The sequence below is a fragment of the Pterocles gutturalis genome, unplaced genomic scaffold (genome assembly GCF_000699245.1).
Source record: "Pterocles gutturalis isolate BGI_N339 unplaced genomic scaffold, ASM69924v1 scaffold44395, whole genome shotgun sequence".
In the NCBI taxonomy this organism is placed as follows: domain Eukaryota; kingdom Metazoa; phylum Chordata; class Aves; order Pterocliformes; family Pteroclidae; genus Pterocles; species Pterocles gutturalis.
Window position 1 is genome coordinate 3,015 of NW_010142603.1, and position 16,989 is coordinate 20,003.

A 16,989-nucleotide genomic window follows, 5' to 3' on the forward strand; every position below is an offset into this window, starting at 1 on the left:
TCCCTACACAGATGAAAAGTGATTCTCCTGGTATACCATGTAGTTAAAAAAACCCAAAGCTCTGTTGTAATTAAAGTCATTTTCTCAGCATGACCATGATTTGGGATTGCACAAAGCAAACATTGCTATCAGTCAACTGTGACTCTTATGAAGTTTATGCATTGAAGATGGTAGTGAAAGACTGGGGAAAATGCAGTCTTGCATATTAATTTTTCAAGGAACAAAGGGACTGAATCAATTGAGTTCCAAAGTCAAATGAGTTCCTGTAAGCCCTTTTGTGAAAACTCACAGATAAAATCAGTGTAACTTCTCTCTTGTAAATCCCTTCTCCTATCTCTGCTGGTATGTACCACAGCTGTTACTTTTCCTTTATGTATCAAGGTTATTTCTTTAATTCCAAGCAAGACTGGGGAGGGAACAATATTGTTTGATTTTCCAAGGCTAGTCAAAAGATAACGTAGAATTTATTCTTTAAGGGTTCAAAGGAAATAACATAAATTAATCTGTCCATTGTCAGATATCCTTGGATAACTATGTCGCAGACAAATAAAACAATAAACATGTCTTAGAAAAAAAATCACATTTAAATGGAAACCTTCTCTCTACATCTCCTTAAGATGTACATTTCCCAAATTCCAACCTCTTTCTCACCACTCCATGTTAATCTGGAATAAGGCGTTCCAAGTTATTTCTATCAATAAGTATATTTCTGGTTTTAAACAGTATTAAATCCCATCTTTGAACTTGACATTCAGTTTCTGTGATGAGCTAGTTACTGTTCTAGGAAGGACAAAGACTGCACGGAAGAAAATGAAGTAAATCAAACAGGATGCCTCTGCCCTGGTTCCAGCTACTCAGGATTCCTCCCCACTCCCTACACAGATTGTGTACGGTCCCCTGATTCAATGCATAACCCCAAAATCACGTTTTCTTTTTGCTATCCATGGCAGTAGCAGAGGAAAACAATAGTGCTGAGGGTTTCTGAAACTGTTTAAGAGGAAGGTTTCTATGGATGACATCTTGTTCTTATGGACCTTACACAACATAGATCACCCTGGAAAATCATAATTTTTAACCCTGCAGCCTTGGTCCAGCACTGTTTCGGGATGAATAAATTTAGCATCACTATGCTGGGCGCTGATTCTACTCTCCCACGCACATCATATACCTGCGCCATTTCTGTTCTCATGAATGGGAAAAGTGAAAAGCCCATGTTTTTACCTTTGGCTGGGTAACATGCCCACCTCTGCCTGAGGTGCAGACACGCTGGAGAGATGGCTGGAGAACCGCCTCCTCCCAATGGCACCCATAAGGTATGCTTCTTGTTCACTTACCACACTGGGCATGCTCAAGGAGTCATCTAGAAAGAAAGCAAGCACAGGAAAGGCGAGGAAACAACCACCCCAAACCCCAGCTACATATTTACAATTGTCAGGAGTTCACAGGATGCCAAAGGTGTACCCAGCAATCACTTATGAAGACCCTAAGCCTGCAGATTTGAATAGTTCCATTAGGTTTTACAGTCACAGTTCATATGGCATGTGCATAAAATCCTGCAGGATGAGGAACCCAGCACACATGGGGCAGGGATTTACGTGTGCTTTCAGCTTATATGGCTTTCAGGAAAATGTGTTTGGGGAATTGAGCTTCCACTAGGGCTTAATTCCTGTGATTAAGAAATTGTTTGTTAATATGCTGTGTTTTCTGGCATAAAAATTGCAACTGGATGTTTTGCTGGTGTGAAATAATCTGCTGCTATGATATAGCAAAGCACTGTTACAAAAGATAAAATACATAACCGCAAAATGCAGAGCTGACACCCTTTAACACCCTTTGGGACATGCATTTTAAAATGTCACCAAAAAATTGGATAAATTGACTCAAATACATCATACTGCAACTGAATTATGCAGACAGCTGGACTGTGATCAGGACTGCTTGACATTTTCAGCGCTGTTTAAAATTATATAAAGTACCTAGGAAGAAAGGACTCTGTTGTGGTTTTTACCACAACAACTTCTAATTACAAACAAACAAATAAAACAAGAGGAAGTTTTGTGTAATTTCCTCTGTTCTTTTTGACCTTTTCCAATTTTGATATAGTGAAATATTTTCTGGCAGCATTAAGCCAAGGCAGGGCTGAAGTAATACTGCTGCAAGCAAATATGAAGGTAGCATTCACCATTCCACGCAGTAGCTCATCATTAATCTGAGGCTGAAGCCAGAGTTTGCCACAGCGAGTATCTGAGCATCATGTCAGCAGTACAATGCTGGGTGGATTGTGCAATGTTTGGTGATGGACCCAGCTAAAATAAAGTTGGGCTGAGCCTGGAAAGTTACAGGCTAACTGTTCTTTCCCAGAAGCTAATTCTGCCATAATTGCACAGGCCCTTCTTTTAAGCCCATTTTTTGCCCCTTTTGTTTAATGTCTTTGCGGAATGGTCAGCAGTCCTCAAATACAGAAGTGAAGCACCTGAGTTTTGGGCATTGAGGCAACTGGCCGTTGCAGCACCAGAAGACCATATCCCTGCTAAAGTAGGGGGAAGCCCAACCCTGATGCCATACGAGCAGAGTTTTCTACCCTGGTTCTCAGAGCAGATGGACAGCTCAGAAGCAGACAGAAGGCAAAATTCCAAGAATAACATGAAACTCAGCTGAAATGAAAAAGCAACATTCACGTCATTGCAAATTAGTCCCCAAAAGATTCACCATCCCATTCCTTCTAAACTGGCACCAGAAAGCCTGGCAGCCCCAGAACCTGCCAGCTGCCCAGAAGGGAGATCAAGCTTTTGTTGCCAGTAGGTTTAAGGCTTAATTTCCTCTTTGTTAATCGAGTGACACAAGCACACAGACATTCCACCCTGCAAAGAGCCACAGCTGGATCCCCTGAAGCACAAGGACAACATATTCCACATCGGAGCATCTGGACAGAAGGGATGAGCAGGAAGCAGCAAGATCCTGCAGGAACAGGATCCTGACTACAGAGCCAGCCACAGCCCTGTACTGCTGCTGTGATTAAGGTCAAGGAGAAGACTGATTGCCAAATGCCTTGCCAGCACGGTGAGGACTGCATGTCAGCCCAGGTCTCACACACTAAAAATCGTAATGACTCAAGCTTTAACACCATGAACTGTGCAGCAACCACACCAGTTTCTTAGCCTCATGCCCCTATGGGTCTTTTGTTCACATGAGGACAGGGACAACTGTCTTCCCCTCCCAGCCATCCTCTGGGCATCAAGAAAACACCCTTCAGTGTCGGGAGCTTAGCTTGAATCTGTTGCCACATACTTTCTTCGTCCTCCTCATCCGTGCGGCTCAGCGTGTCCTGCGAGGCCTGCTGGGAGGGCTCGCTGTCCTGCTCCCAGACCGTGCCCGTGCCAGTGTTGGAGCGGGACATGGTGGCCAGGCTCAGGCGGTATGCGGAGGTGGAGGTGCCCACGGTGCTGACAGATGTCTTCCCTTGGTAAGCTGCACAAGAGTGTGAAAACCAAACGCAAGTCAGTGATGGCACTGGAAATCAATAGCCACCTGAGAATTCCTGCCACGTTGGGCACCTGATTCAGCCTGGACTAATGGGGCAGGGGTTGGCAGAGGTGATAAAACAGACACGTCTGCCCTGGCTCAACTCATCTCTCTGTCTGTTTGTCTTATGCAGTCTGGTTTTCTCCCTCAGCCTCAGTGCCACATTTTCCAGATCAGCTTCAACATTTAGGAACAAGGCAAATTATTACCAAGGGAAAAAAAAAGGCTGAGGCATTTTGTTTTGGATGTGTTTTCCTTTCTTAAGAACAAAGCACATAAAACCTCTTGCAGTGTGTGAGCATTGGGTGCCATCTCGTGGGGACAAGGATGACTTGCAGGAGAAAAGTGTCCCCTCATGCGAGAGAATTCAGTGCACCGTGAACGGTAGAGAAAATCAAAAAGAGACTATAAGAAAGGAGACAGATCTGCTGCTGACAGACAGACAGAGGATTCTGCACAAGCAGCTCCAGATTTACACAGATGGAGGCAGCAGGTTGCTGCACGGTGGTTGGGGCTCCACAAGCCAGCTGTGACACCAAGAGGTGGCTGCTGGGAAACGGGACACAGACTTGGTGGGAAAAAATGGGCAAAACAAGGTGCATTCCACCACTAACCTGGACTTCTGTTGGCTGTCCAGTGGCAAGGCGGGGCTGGGCATAGGGCCTGATCCAGGGGCAGGCTGCTGGAGTGCGGGTGGATTACCCCACCCCACTCCTAGGCAGCGGGCAGGTCTGCCTCCCAGTTAATTTACGGGTGGAGCCAGCTGGCCAGATTGGGCCCATGGCCCTTGGCCCTCCCCTCTCCTCCTTACCAGACCCGCTGTGCACTGCCTCCTTCAGGATCTTCAGCTCGTTATTGAATTCGGCGATGAGGGAGCTCTTGCAGAGTGGGCGTGGTATGAACCGTCGCTCCAGCTGGTCGGCGATGTGCTGTCGGGCAGTCAGCTCCTCATGGTTCTCAGCCGGCTGGGCCAGCAGCTGCAAAATTGGGAAATGTTAGCAGTGCAGGGAAATGATGCCCAGGGAACTGGGACTGGTCTCCAAACCAGCATGAGCCTGCAGCCAACAGACTGTCCTCTTTGTAGGCATGAAGTTTTGATTCCAGCTATGAGGTTTCCGCCTGTCTTTCAAGGAAGACCTTATATTTGACTGAACAGATACCAAAACCTCACTGACATGGGTACATGGGGATGAGGGCTTCCGTATGCTAAGCTCTGCCCTCAGACGTGAGACAGCTCCTTCCTCCAGTATGATTTAGTCTGTCCAAGTGATGAGACATGGTAGCCTAAATAAGGTGAAGTACCATGTGCTAGTCTACCTGGTAAGCAGGAAAGAGCTGTGATTAGCTTAAGTCCTGGCCACCTCAGCCGAGCCACTGTCTGTCCGTTTGCAAGAGCCTTGTCAGAACCCTCCGCAAAAAATGTAAAGTGGGGTGGTTCTTCCTGGCTGTCAGCTCTGCGCAGAAGAGAGACTTCTGGAAGATTTCTGCCAACCATGCCAACCCCCTCTAGGTTCAGAACATCCACATGATTTCCAAGTTCTTTGAGTGTCTTTGTTGCAAAACTAAGTCCACATGCAAACCCTCTTGGTCGAGCCTGATAGTACCTTTCCATCCAGGGGAACTAAGACTAGCTATACTATCCAACCCAAACCATTCTATTACTCTATGATTCTGTGATATTCCATGGCTTCATGGATGAGAGCTCCTGGATAATTGGCACACTCTTTAGCGTTGTCTAGGAAAAAGCCTCAGTTTCAAAGGGTTCAGAGGCCCGCTAACTTCTGGAAAGTCACTCCCTACCTAAACACCCAGTTTTTCCACGAGTGCCATTTCTCTGTTCTCAGCAGGGGAATAAAGGGTATCTTGCCCTCAGCGAGTCATCTAGCAGGAGCCAAAGCAACTGTTACCTTGCACTGGATGAAGGGACGAAGGAGCACAAAGATAGGGATCCGTGTTCGTACGATAAAGTCGAGGAAATCCCACAGGGCCAGCCCTCCCACCTTCCGCAGCGCCATCTCTTTGACTTGCAGGCTCAGCCAGTACCACTGGCTGTCCAGTTGGCGTTCAAAGCAAACAAGGATCACCTTCAGGGCTACAGGGGAACACACACCAGCAAACAGCAGTCAGAGAGGTTATCAGTGTCCCTTGCAAGAGCTGAGGGAGGCATGGAGGGGCCAGAGTGGGCGTAACCTACACATGCATGCATCCACATGCACATGCACACCCACACAGCTCAGAGTCACAACTGTCTTTTCCATCAGTCTCCAAATGCTGCAGGGGAGGACAACCTTCTTATAATAAAGGCCTCAGGATCAGGATTGAGAGTCCCATTTCCAGATAAATTTTCCTACTTCACACCTAAGTTCCTCTGTATTTTCTTGCTCTAGCTTTCCCTCTCCCTCCCTGCAGGGTACTTTTTTCTGGAATTCAAATCTTTTCAAAGCAGGTCAGGAGGGGAATTCAGCCAGGGCTGATCAGACAACCTCAAAAATGTTGATCAAGCATATCCACGCACCGAGTCACCCTGTGAGCACAATAACCTCCAGGTTGTTTATGGGTAATGAAAAGAACCTTTCTAGCAGTGCAGCTGCATGAGTCATGGCCAAACTGTAATCTAAACAAAAATACAGTCCAGTAAACCAAGGGCCGTAATTCACAAGAGCACTGCTTTGCTAAAGGTGATGAACAGCGATGCAGTACAAAACAATGCTCTGTATTAAAGTGGGCTGTGACCAACAGTTAGCTCACAGGAGAGACAAGGAATCTCCCCCTTCCCATCCTCCCCTGGTCTGGAACAAACAGGGAGGCCTGGGAATTCCTTGGTAAAGGTTGATTACTCCATCTTTCTTGATGGGATGGCCAGGACATCTCAACCATCACACATCTGTATCCAGGTTTGCTGGGATGGGAGGTGGGGTGGCTAAATCAGTGGCGAATTGCCATTTTTTTCATCAGCGTTACCCCATACCTCAGGTATAGGTTAACAAAGATCTGAGTATAAGTCTTTGGGTAAATGACATCACAAAATCAGAGAGAAACTGTTTGCAGGAGTGAGAGCCTTGAGATAAAACTCTCCCCATATAGCCCTGATAATTTGCACTGCTGCTGCATGTCCAATTTGAATATTTTTTCTTTCCTTTCAGCTGTAGAGCAGACACAGCTCATGTCGCAATATATTCCAGAGATACTCCTGGCTTAATGCTCTGGCCTGGCTCCCTTGTTCAGGAGAAGACCTAAAGCAGCTCTAAAGACCTCCATTAGCTCCTGCCTAAAGACCTCAATTAGCTCCTGCCTGAGACTTTTCTTTGGTGCTATCTACAGTCCTGAATGCCCCACTTTGTCTCTTCTCAGTGGTCAGCAGAAGCCATCACTCACCCAGGTAGGCAGCCTGGCTGGTGGACTCCGCGAGCCCTTCCCGTCGCAGGTCCTTCCCCGCGTCCCCTGGAGTGGAACAATGGGCAGGGGAGCTCTCCAGCATAAAATTCTTGCTGCGGGAAGTGCTGATGATGCGAGGTGGCAGGAGGATATTGATAACAGTCTGGAGCAGCAGCAGGACCTCAGGCTGCTCCAGCCAGGGGCTGTCTGAGATGCATTGGGAGGGGAGAGAGAGAAAAAGATAAGGTTACATCCCATCAAAGACACCCAAAAGGTTCAGTTCCAAAATGGGGTGCAATCTCAAATGTCCCCTAAGCCAAAACTCCGTCCCCCACACCTTGTTATGCTGCTTCTCTTCCTGCAAGCAAAGGCAAAGTTTTATTTTAGCACCAACACAAACACACACGAACATAGAGCTACACAGCACAAAGAAACGTTCTGTTCATGGTCTCATAATCTCATTTCCTTTTGACAATCCTCTCTGCCTTTACTCTTTGCTTTCATTTAGGGATTTGCCAGCAACCACCCTCTATAGAAGAAAGCAAAGAGCAGGACTTGTGCCAGACAAGTGGCATGGATCGGGCAGACTGTGGTGCACAGGGGCACACAACTTCTGTGACCTCTGCTCCCCTCTGTGGCTTCTGCTACAACAGATTTGTCTTGCCCTGCACTCCAGTTTCAAAAGAAGGAGCACCTTTGTATAAGACTTGACTCAAGAACCATAGCACAGCTGAAACAAAGAAGAAACAACAACAACTTCTCCCAGTGGGGCTCTTTTCAGTCTTGGACCCAAAGGGCACTTAGCTGACACACTGCCAGTGACAGAAAACCAAATTAAAAAATAAAAATAAAAAAATCATCAGAGAGCAGGGAAAGCGCAAACACTGGTTGTCAGAAAAGGGGGAGAAAAATTCATTTTGTTAAATTAGTCAGACCTTTGCTTCCAGATCCTACTGTGAGCACAAATGGAATCAGTAGGTTTAAAAGCATTCCTTCCCTTCTTTCCTGATTGGTGAATGGGGAGACGACTTGGCTTAGGGGGAAATCTTCTTTCAAAGCCTGTGCAGTAATAATAAGAAAGGATTAAGCAATTTCATCAGCAGATCAGGCATACAAGTTACTGCAGGGAATGACGATCCCCTGGGCATCCTGTTTACACAATACAATATCAGCATTGATGTCCTGATTGAATTAAAAGCCCTGAGACCACGTAGTCAGGACTAAAATGAATTCACAGAGTAACATAGGTGTCACCTGCTCTTGTCATTGCCAAGAGGTAAGAAGCCCAGACTCCTAAGTCATAGATACCGTTAACAAAATCAGATGTGCCCCACAGGAGTCAGCTGAGTGTTAGTCCTAAACTCTGCACTACTGTGAATGGCATCAGGATCTGACCCAGACTACAGGGAATAAAAAAAAAAAACAAACAGAGGAAATTGCACAAGTGACATGATCTAAATATTCTGCTGTCCGAACATGAAGGTTATTCCTAAACACATTTTTTTGTTCAGACTCACTTTGTGATGTCCTGTCATCCTCCCTAACACAAAGAATGAAGTCCTGAAATATAAACAAAAGGCACATTTACTTCTTGACGCATAGTCAAGCCTAAACTGAAAGGTCTTTCGTCTTCAGAGGAGGTAATACAAATGATTGTCAGTAGAACTCTGCTCATTTGCAACTTCCCAGTTGCTACAGACTTAACTGTGAAGTGCAACTGAACCTCAAAACCCCTCAAGCTTGCAGATCTGGGCTGAGAAGTTCCAGGAGAAGATGTTTTCTGATGGGGTGTGAAGTACTTTGGTTTCATATCCTGCTGGAAATATTAGGAATATGACTACTTGTGTTTTTCTGACATGTTTGATTTTTATCACATTTAAAGCCCATGAAAAGAATGAGTGAATAGGGATAATAAAAGTAAAAACTCCCGATACTTAAAAAAAATTATTATTTTGGTATCTGGTTTTTAAAAAGGTAAAAGATTTCAGAGAAGGTGAAGGTGGCCCTCTTTTTGCTTTTGATTAAGGAACCACTACCTCAGAGCTGGAAGAAGTCTGTCCTCTTTCTATGTCAGTTGGTACCAAAAAGTCCTTTTGTGCCTCATGCTCTGAGGGAGAACACTGTGTTTTGGCCCCTATAAGCCCTCCTTTTTCAAGCCGCCCCACTACTCAGAAATACCTGCTGAAGTATTCAACTGGAGGTGCCAACACATATTTTAAAATGCAAGTTGGAGCTAGACAAGGAAATTTGTCCCTTCATTGGTCACCATTCTGTCTGATTTCATGCCAATGGGGATGGAAAGGGATACAGAGGCAGAAAGACTGTGTAATAGTTATGGCACTGCTATGAGAAAGGAATAGCGATGAATTCTCCAAGAAGTCCAGGATGGGGTTTTTTACTCTGGACAACAAAGATGCTATTGAGCCAGCAGCTGAAAAGCCAAGTAGCCCTGCTTTTTTGAGCTGGCACACTGTGTGACCAGCTCAGGTAAGAGCAGAAGAGCACAAACTCCCCACTCGGTTACACACATGGTCCCACAGGAAAAGAGGTAGGGTTGCATGGATGTGACCCAGGCCAGGGCCCATCTCCCCATGGCAGGAAACTTAGATAACTCCTTAGATCCTGCAGAGAATCCTAATGTGCTTGTCGGAGCCTTAAACAGCATCAATCAGCCGAACTCCCTGGACTTCAATGGCAGTGTTAAGCTGGTGGATGCTTGCTGTGGACTTGGCCCCAACAGGTGAATTCTGAGCTCAGTTCAAGCTTTCAAAAAGAAGGGAGAATTTACATGTTGCTTCTCTTTCATTTTTTTGGTGTATGTTCCACAGTTTTTGCCCAGCTTTTGCAGAAAGAAAACAGAGCACCGATGAGTTGGTGTCTCAACCAGAAGCTATAACAGGCCTGGCACAGGCCAGGGCAGACACACCTGTATCTGCAATGCTACAAGCCGGACAACAGCTGTGCTGAAGGGCAGAGGTGGCGAGAGATAAGGGCTGAGATGAAGAAGGGGTAATCCGTCAGCCACACTGGAGGGTCCTACCACTCCCATCACCTGCAATACAAACAGAGCACATCACCACAACTGACTGCTTGCAGTTTCATCCATGCCATATCCTCCAGCGCCAGTGAAATGGAGGGGCCTTCCATTGAGCACTGAGTTGGGGTGGCTCTGAGAACCAGCCCCCCCAGTGGTCCTTGCAGGAGCTGGGGCCAGTGAGGAGGAGTTCTAGCAGGGAAAGGGAGGGGAGAAGAGGGAACCAGCAAGGATGGGAGGAGTGCACAGGTAACCTGGTACATTTACAAATGTACCCAGTACCAACCCTGAATGACCAGCACTGGACCAGTGGAACAGTTAGAGTTGGAGGATATGTCATGTAACGACTGTAAAAAATAAAAATATGTCATCAAAGCAAAAAGTCTGCATTGAAACTGGACATCTTTTCCCTTCTCTTGCTGATCTGCTGGAAAAATAATGTCCTAAGTCTGACCCAAGCCGGGTTTTGCACAATGTTCAGATTCCTCTCAAGCACAGTCTGTTCTTAGGAACTCTGTGATTCATCTCACTTGACCCCAGATGTCTCAAGCAGGGTCACCTGCATGTGACCTGGTTGTCTGGAAGTCCCTGAAATATCAACACAAGAAAATAGCACTTCTAGGGGAAAGTTACTTGAACCATTTTGGATGTGTCCCTCAGGAGGCATTAAATCACAGGCCTGCATGTGCCTGTTTCTCTCCGTGACTAGACGCATCTAGATGACGGGAACATGGAGAAGCTACCTGGAGATGAATGCACTCTATTTTTCCAAATCCACCTGGGGAGAAAGGAAGTAACCAGTTTTCTGCCAGAAAACCGAGGCCAATTTAGAAGGGGAAGAGGCAGAGCCCTTTCTTTGTATCACCATGCATTATCATTTAGATATTTCCCTGCCTTCCTGGCTGACCTCTTTTTGGGCTTTTTAAGGCAACTGGTCTACACATGATACAGCATGCTGTGCTCCCGCAGCTCACAGGGGCCACAGTTCTGACAGCTAAAGGTGAAATACTCAGTAAACAGTCAGAGCACATCTTTTCCTGGTAGCTCTCCCTGATGTTCCCAGCCAGCTGAACGTAAGCATGATGACTGCACTTCAGAGCTTTCTGCTATTTTTAGAGCACTGGCTAATTCTTATTGCAGGCCCTTTGGAGAGCTTTCTGGTGTGATTCACTCTGCCGTGCCTGCTTGCCAAACTGCAAGCCCATTCTAAACTTGTATTTGAGCTAATTCTGTAGCAACCTTCCCCATGCAGCAACCCTCATTAGTCTGAAGGCCCACATTTGCAGTGCCTCCAAGTATCTACCTCTGCTTGAACAAGGGAGAAGTCTTATGAACTCTGACAGCTGGAGCTTCCCTGCCCTTGCAGCAGTGAGTGCTCTGTGGGCTTGAAGGACAAGAGCCTGGCAAAAACTGATATTGCATTTTAACAGATGATCATTGTTTTTAAAGCTCCTCAGAGCACTGGTGAACCCCAGGAGGTTTTCTGTTACTGCTAGAAAAAGATATAGCATTTATGTTCTAAAAAGAAAATGTTATAAAACCCAATAACAATAAAAACACTAGTGCAGCCTTTGCTCCTTTATTTGTATTTTTTCCACATGGAGTGTCAGTGTGCATGGTTGTTCAAACAGGTGGAGTTACACTGATATCAGATCGAGGGTTTGCCCCCAGTGTAACAGCTGCAGAAACACTACAGCCTATCGCTGAATGAGCAGACAGGCTCTGTCTGTATCACATCTCTTTTGTAATAAATATAGGAGCGTAAATTCTTTTAAGAGTGGGATCTGAACATTGTACAGCGCAAACCTGCACTAGATCAAGCCAGGGACATTGCAAACAGTGGCATGAATCCACCCACGTAAACCCTCTAACTAGCCAGCACCCGATGGCCTCTGACAGAGCCGTCGGGGTCCTTCCCCACTGGGGACGGTAGGTATCCCCAGTGCCACCCGCTCCCCGTCTCTCCCAGGTGTGTGCAGTCTCCACCACCCCACTCTCCAACTTGCAGCCCTCAACTCTCAGCTCAGTCTGGCAAAGGTGGATCTTCAAAGTGGTGCGTGGGAAGCGACGGAAATAAATCGCTCGACCACCGCTACAGGCCACTGTATCTCCCCATGCACCACTTCAAAAATGAACCTTGCTATCTCTAGTGTCACTTGCGAAGTCCCCTTGCAAGGGGTAAGGGGGACAGGTAAAATGACAGGAATGGGAGTGAACTGTCATCTTCAGTCCAGAGAGAAGTCAACAGCAAAGGGGAGGTTTAGCAAAGGTTCACGGGGCCGCCGCTGGGCTACTCACCAGATTGACACACACATTGATCAGAGACCTAAGGTGAGGCAGGAAGGATATGATAGGCTGCTTCTGAAGCGTCAAACAAACCCCTTCAATCAAATTGCTGGCAGGCTCCCACTCAACCTGGCGCCTGCAACACAACAGTAGGAGCCGTTAGCCGCGGGCCTCCTGCCCCCCACCAGACGCTCACAAACACGGCGACCGACACACAGTGACGCCCACAGAGGAAACGGTTCAGACAGCAACGACGTCCGAGGTGAGCACAAAGTGCGCGACAGAAGGAAAGGTGTTACCCACGCAGCTCAGAAAGCACAGAGCCACAGAGCACACTGGGCGTTTGAGAGAGACGAGGAATGTAGCGGAGGGGTCTGCGCCAGCGACACAAACCCCTCGCAGCAGCGGTGGTGGACGAGCTGTGTGTCACTTCCTGACACTTCCCTCCGCCAGATGGTGGATGAAAGGCAGCCACCAGGCAGCTGTCTCAGGTGTGCCCACGTGGGGAAAGGTCTGCTGTGCCCTGCTCCCTGCTGAGAGCCACTCCTCATCTCCTGGGGCTTGTGGATGCTCGCTGAAGGGAACAAATCTCACCAGCTGGGAGTGCCCACTGTAAGCTGTTTTGCAGTCTAGCCTGCTCTGCCAGAGTGACTCCCAGACAGTCTGCCCTACATATAAACTGGCCCTGCAGTACAATCTTTACCTTCCTCACCCTGTGCAGGAGGGCTGATTCATTCCCTACCAGCACCAAAGTTCTTCATTCCAGGATTGTTTCTTCCCTGACACTTTGCTTTTTTCACCAAAACAGCTTTTAGGGCTTGTGACAGATGCTGAATGGAGTCCTTCCTAATCATAAGCAGAGACAACATAGGTAACATCAAAGTGGTTCACACTCTTCATCTCCTGACCCTTTGGAGTAAGCATAGTTCTCAAGCCAACACATGACTGTGCAGTTACTGGGACAGAAAGACAAGGCTTCCATCACTCATTAGCTCAAGACTAAACAGTTAAGCTCTACAGCGGAAGTTTTAGAGACACAGGGGTGATCAAGTGTTCACTATGTAAGTTCTTATGCAGACCAACATGCATCACATCTTTCAGCATCTGCTCTTCCTAAATCTCCAGAGTAGTAGTTTGTTCTCCTATTTGTACACTGCTACTATCAAACCCTGGTTTTGGAGCAGGGTGCAGGAGGCAGCATGTAAGATTCTGATGTGATACCCCAATGGATGGTTCCTGGGGTCTGGCACCCAGCCTCGTCTCTAAGATGTTTGTTGGCCCAGTTATGTTTAAATGTAGTTGCTGCATTTGGCCCAGTGACTTTGCTGTCTATCCCTTTGTGTACAGAAGAGCAATTTCAGCTAGGCATAGGTACAGGCAGAGACAGAGAGAATATGAAGAGAATTTTAATTTATGAGCATTCATTCAGCTTACACAAAGAGGAAAGTTCTTCCAGAACAGGAAAACCCCTAAGCTGACTTTGAGGCAGAAGAAAGTATGAGCAAGAAAAGAAAGAATGAGCAAGAAGCAGGCAAGACATGGCAAAGAATCAAACCAACAGGAAGGAGAAGCATCAACATTTCTGCCTCTAAATTCCCTACAAGGGCAGGAGTTGCTTAAAGCAGATTGTTAGCCAAAGGAAAGTGATAGGTAGTGATGCCAGAAAGAAGAGATCACCTCCCTGTTATTTGCTCCATCTTAGTTGAGTACATGTGATTCCCACCGGGACCTAAAGTTTTGCATCTGAGTCCTAAATTCTGATGTTTTCTAACATCATTTGGCTTCTCAGCTGAGACTGCCAACGAAGTGACTGATTCAAGCAGTTAAGGACATATGCCATGAGGGTGACTAAGACCAATGACTCTTTTTACTCAGATCACTGGAAAATCTGCAGGGCTGGGAGATTTTACACTACCCAGAGTGGATTTGTATCACTGCCTCTGGGGTGCGAATGCTCCATATTGAATATTTGTTGAAGTCACCAAAGCCTGTACCGTAATGCTACTATGTGATGCACCAGGCTTTCACTAGCCACTGACTAGATGTAATCGATGCAGTTCTGCTCCCTTTACCAAGGAGCATTCAGAAGCTACTGCATGGCTCCAGACTATTTTTATCTTTATAGAGAACATAACAGTATTTTCATGAGAAGGCATGCTGGAAATACTCTTACTAAAGTTTAACTTTCCATTAAAAAATAAAATTAATCTCCTCAACTCACAGCTAAAATAAACACAGAGGGTAGTGAGATGGTACAAATCTGAAGACTTATCTTGGAGAAAGAAAAATGAGATTTCTGGAAGTTCTCTCTCTGTAGTTCTTAATAACCATGCATTTCCTTTCTTGCTACCAGAAGACAAAACAAAAATGTCAACATAAATGCACACTTACAGAGATAAAAACATCTGTTCATTTTTTTATAAGTTGTAAAAATTCACTGCAACATGACAGTTTGAGTTGAATGACATACCCACACTTCAAGGCTTGCAACATCAGAAACGGACCCCCGAGGGTTTCCATTATACCTGCTCACCTCAAAGTAGGCATCTTGTGAATTTTATTGAACATACGATCCAATCTCTTTAAGATGAGGATAAGGGCAGGTCTCACCGCCTCAGCTGTCCAGTCAGTGATGGGCAGCATCTCCATGATGTAGCGCCGGAGACCTCGGCTTTCCATCGTCTGCGTGTCATAAGGTGCGAGTTTCAGCAGGGAATGTGCGATTTCTGCCAATCTAAAACCAGAGGTTGTGAAGAGGAAAATCAGACACAAGTTGCATTTCTCCACACATACCAATGAATTAATAGATAACTCTTCAGCAACATAATAAAAAGAAAAAGATGCAAAAGTCAGATGTGCTGCTATTTAAACTCTTCGACCCGATACCACAGTTCCTGGTCTGTTAAGATTCTTTTGCTGGAATCATTATTTATGTTTATGTACACATGAATGGTCTAAAGAATACTTTTACATTGATATGAAAGGCACCAAAGGAACATCAGGAATCACGGATTTGTGTAGCTAAAAAAGTACCAGAGCTGTTAGTAAGATTACAACTTTGCAAATGCCTATGAAACACAGACCTGACCTCACCTGTATGTCAATTAATGAGTGATTTGGTTTGGGTTTGTGCTTTTTCTTCAGTGTCACCACTTTAAGAGTTCTCACCATGCAATTTTCATGTATTAAATTTTAAAAATAAATGTGCCTCCCTTAGGTTTACACAACATGCACTTTGTATGATTACTCCCTGCAGCTTTGTGTTGTTTCTCCTAGCACATCTACAGACTGTGTTGCTGTTGCTTCTTCTAACCCTCCCAGATGGCCTCACCGATGGAATTTTCTGCATTGACTGTGAAATACCATGGTAACATTTAACTTACACTTGCAGTTTGGGAAAGACCTGCTGAAATACTTTAATAATTGCAGTAGACAAAGACAAGTAATAAAGCTACATCTACTAATAAAAGGAATGTAAACCTGTATACTCCCTGAAACATCAATAGACTTTGTAGTGGACGATTACAGTACAATCTTATCCATATTGTGGGGGCTTCTTCAGAAATGCCTTCAACTAGTGGAACGTATTTCTATTCTCGTTAAAATCTGCATAGCAATGTCAAGGGCAATGAGTTCCTCAGATTAACCAAAAGTACTATAAAAGTGTTTCTTTATCCAGTATTTCATTATTACTTTTTAAAACTACTTTGTCCTGCTAGGGAGGAGGTCTCTTTTCTCAAACACTGTGAAATTTAAATTATCATATAATTATACTTCTTTCTGGCAATACAATATCAGTGACACATAATGGCATATGAAAACTTTCTTATGCATTAGAAAGTGTGAGATCCATCTCATCCAACCTGAGACATCAATCTCAATTAATCTTCTAGCTCCGTTCGTGCAGAAATAAGCAACCTGGGAAATTATTATCTTTCTGAAATACTGGGATAAACAGCTCATTGGATGTGCCTCTCCCTTTTCATTGGGTCCAAAAAGATCTTTATGACTTTTGCAGACTAAACATTTAACTTTTAAATGGCTAAAACTGGGTGAGATGAGTCCTGTCTGAAGTGACTAACTAGCATATTATCTTGTCTTCTGAAGTCTCTGAAATGGCATCTATCAGCCTCCCAGAGCCATGGCTGTCACATCACATTACAGTAAACCTGCTCTCTACTTAGAAATTCTTTTTTTCCTACAGTGATTAAATCCTGTCAGTCATTACACTGATACTTATAAAATGAATTGAATTTGTGTAAGAATCAAGACAATGTTCACTTTTATTTAGGTCTATCTGTGATAAAGCAATTCAGGTTCCAACCACAATAAACCAGTTATTTGCACTACTTTCCTGGAGACATAAGAGAATCAGCGCACAACACATTCGCTTCTGCAAATGAAACCCTTACTTGTACTGCTGTAACCTTTGACCATGAAAGGCATTCTCTCTTAAAAAGAATGCAGTATTTGCCAGCTACTACTGTGTACTGTGACTCTGCTTCACAGAAATCTCACAAGAAAATATCTTTCTGTTGCCCTCCTTGCTTGTTAGCAGCTGGTTCTGATGCAGTGTCACAGGAGAGGATAGGAAGGGCCATACTCAGCCAGCTAGGGAGCTTCCCCACCCCTTGCCCTGCAGAGGCAGCCTTATCTGCTCTGCTCCTCACTGCAGTTTATTCTGATGTATCAGATGGGTTTTCACGGGGCTATTTCATCGACTGGAGATGGGGGTCTGAACGAGACCAGAGGAGAGCATGTGAAACCTTCCT

At 45.4% G+C, this 16,989-nt stretch overlaps 1 protein-coding gene across 1 annotated transcript in view; it reads right to left on the bottom strand.

The window, feature by feature from the left end:
• LOC104469772 (protein unc-80 homolog) overlaps positions 1-16,989 on the bottom strand; it is a gene marked incomplete at both ends in the record, with an annotated part of 61,389 nt that overhangs the window by 873 nt on the left and 43,527 nt on the right. The window contains 9 exon segments of the mRNA XM_010084419.1: positions 1,222-1,360; positions 3,289-3,468; positions 4,334-4,499; positions 5,430-5,614; positions 6,898-7,104; positions 7,833-7,956; positions 9,824-9,949; positions 12,230-12,353; positions 14,751-14,951. Of these exon segments, the coding sequence (XP_010082721.1) occupies positions 1,222-1,360; positions 3,289-3,468; positions 4,334-4,499; positions 5,430-5,614; positions 6,898-7,104; positions 7,833-7,956; positions 9,824-9,949; positions 12,230-12,353; positions 14,751-14,951 (1,452 nt within the window).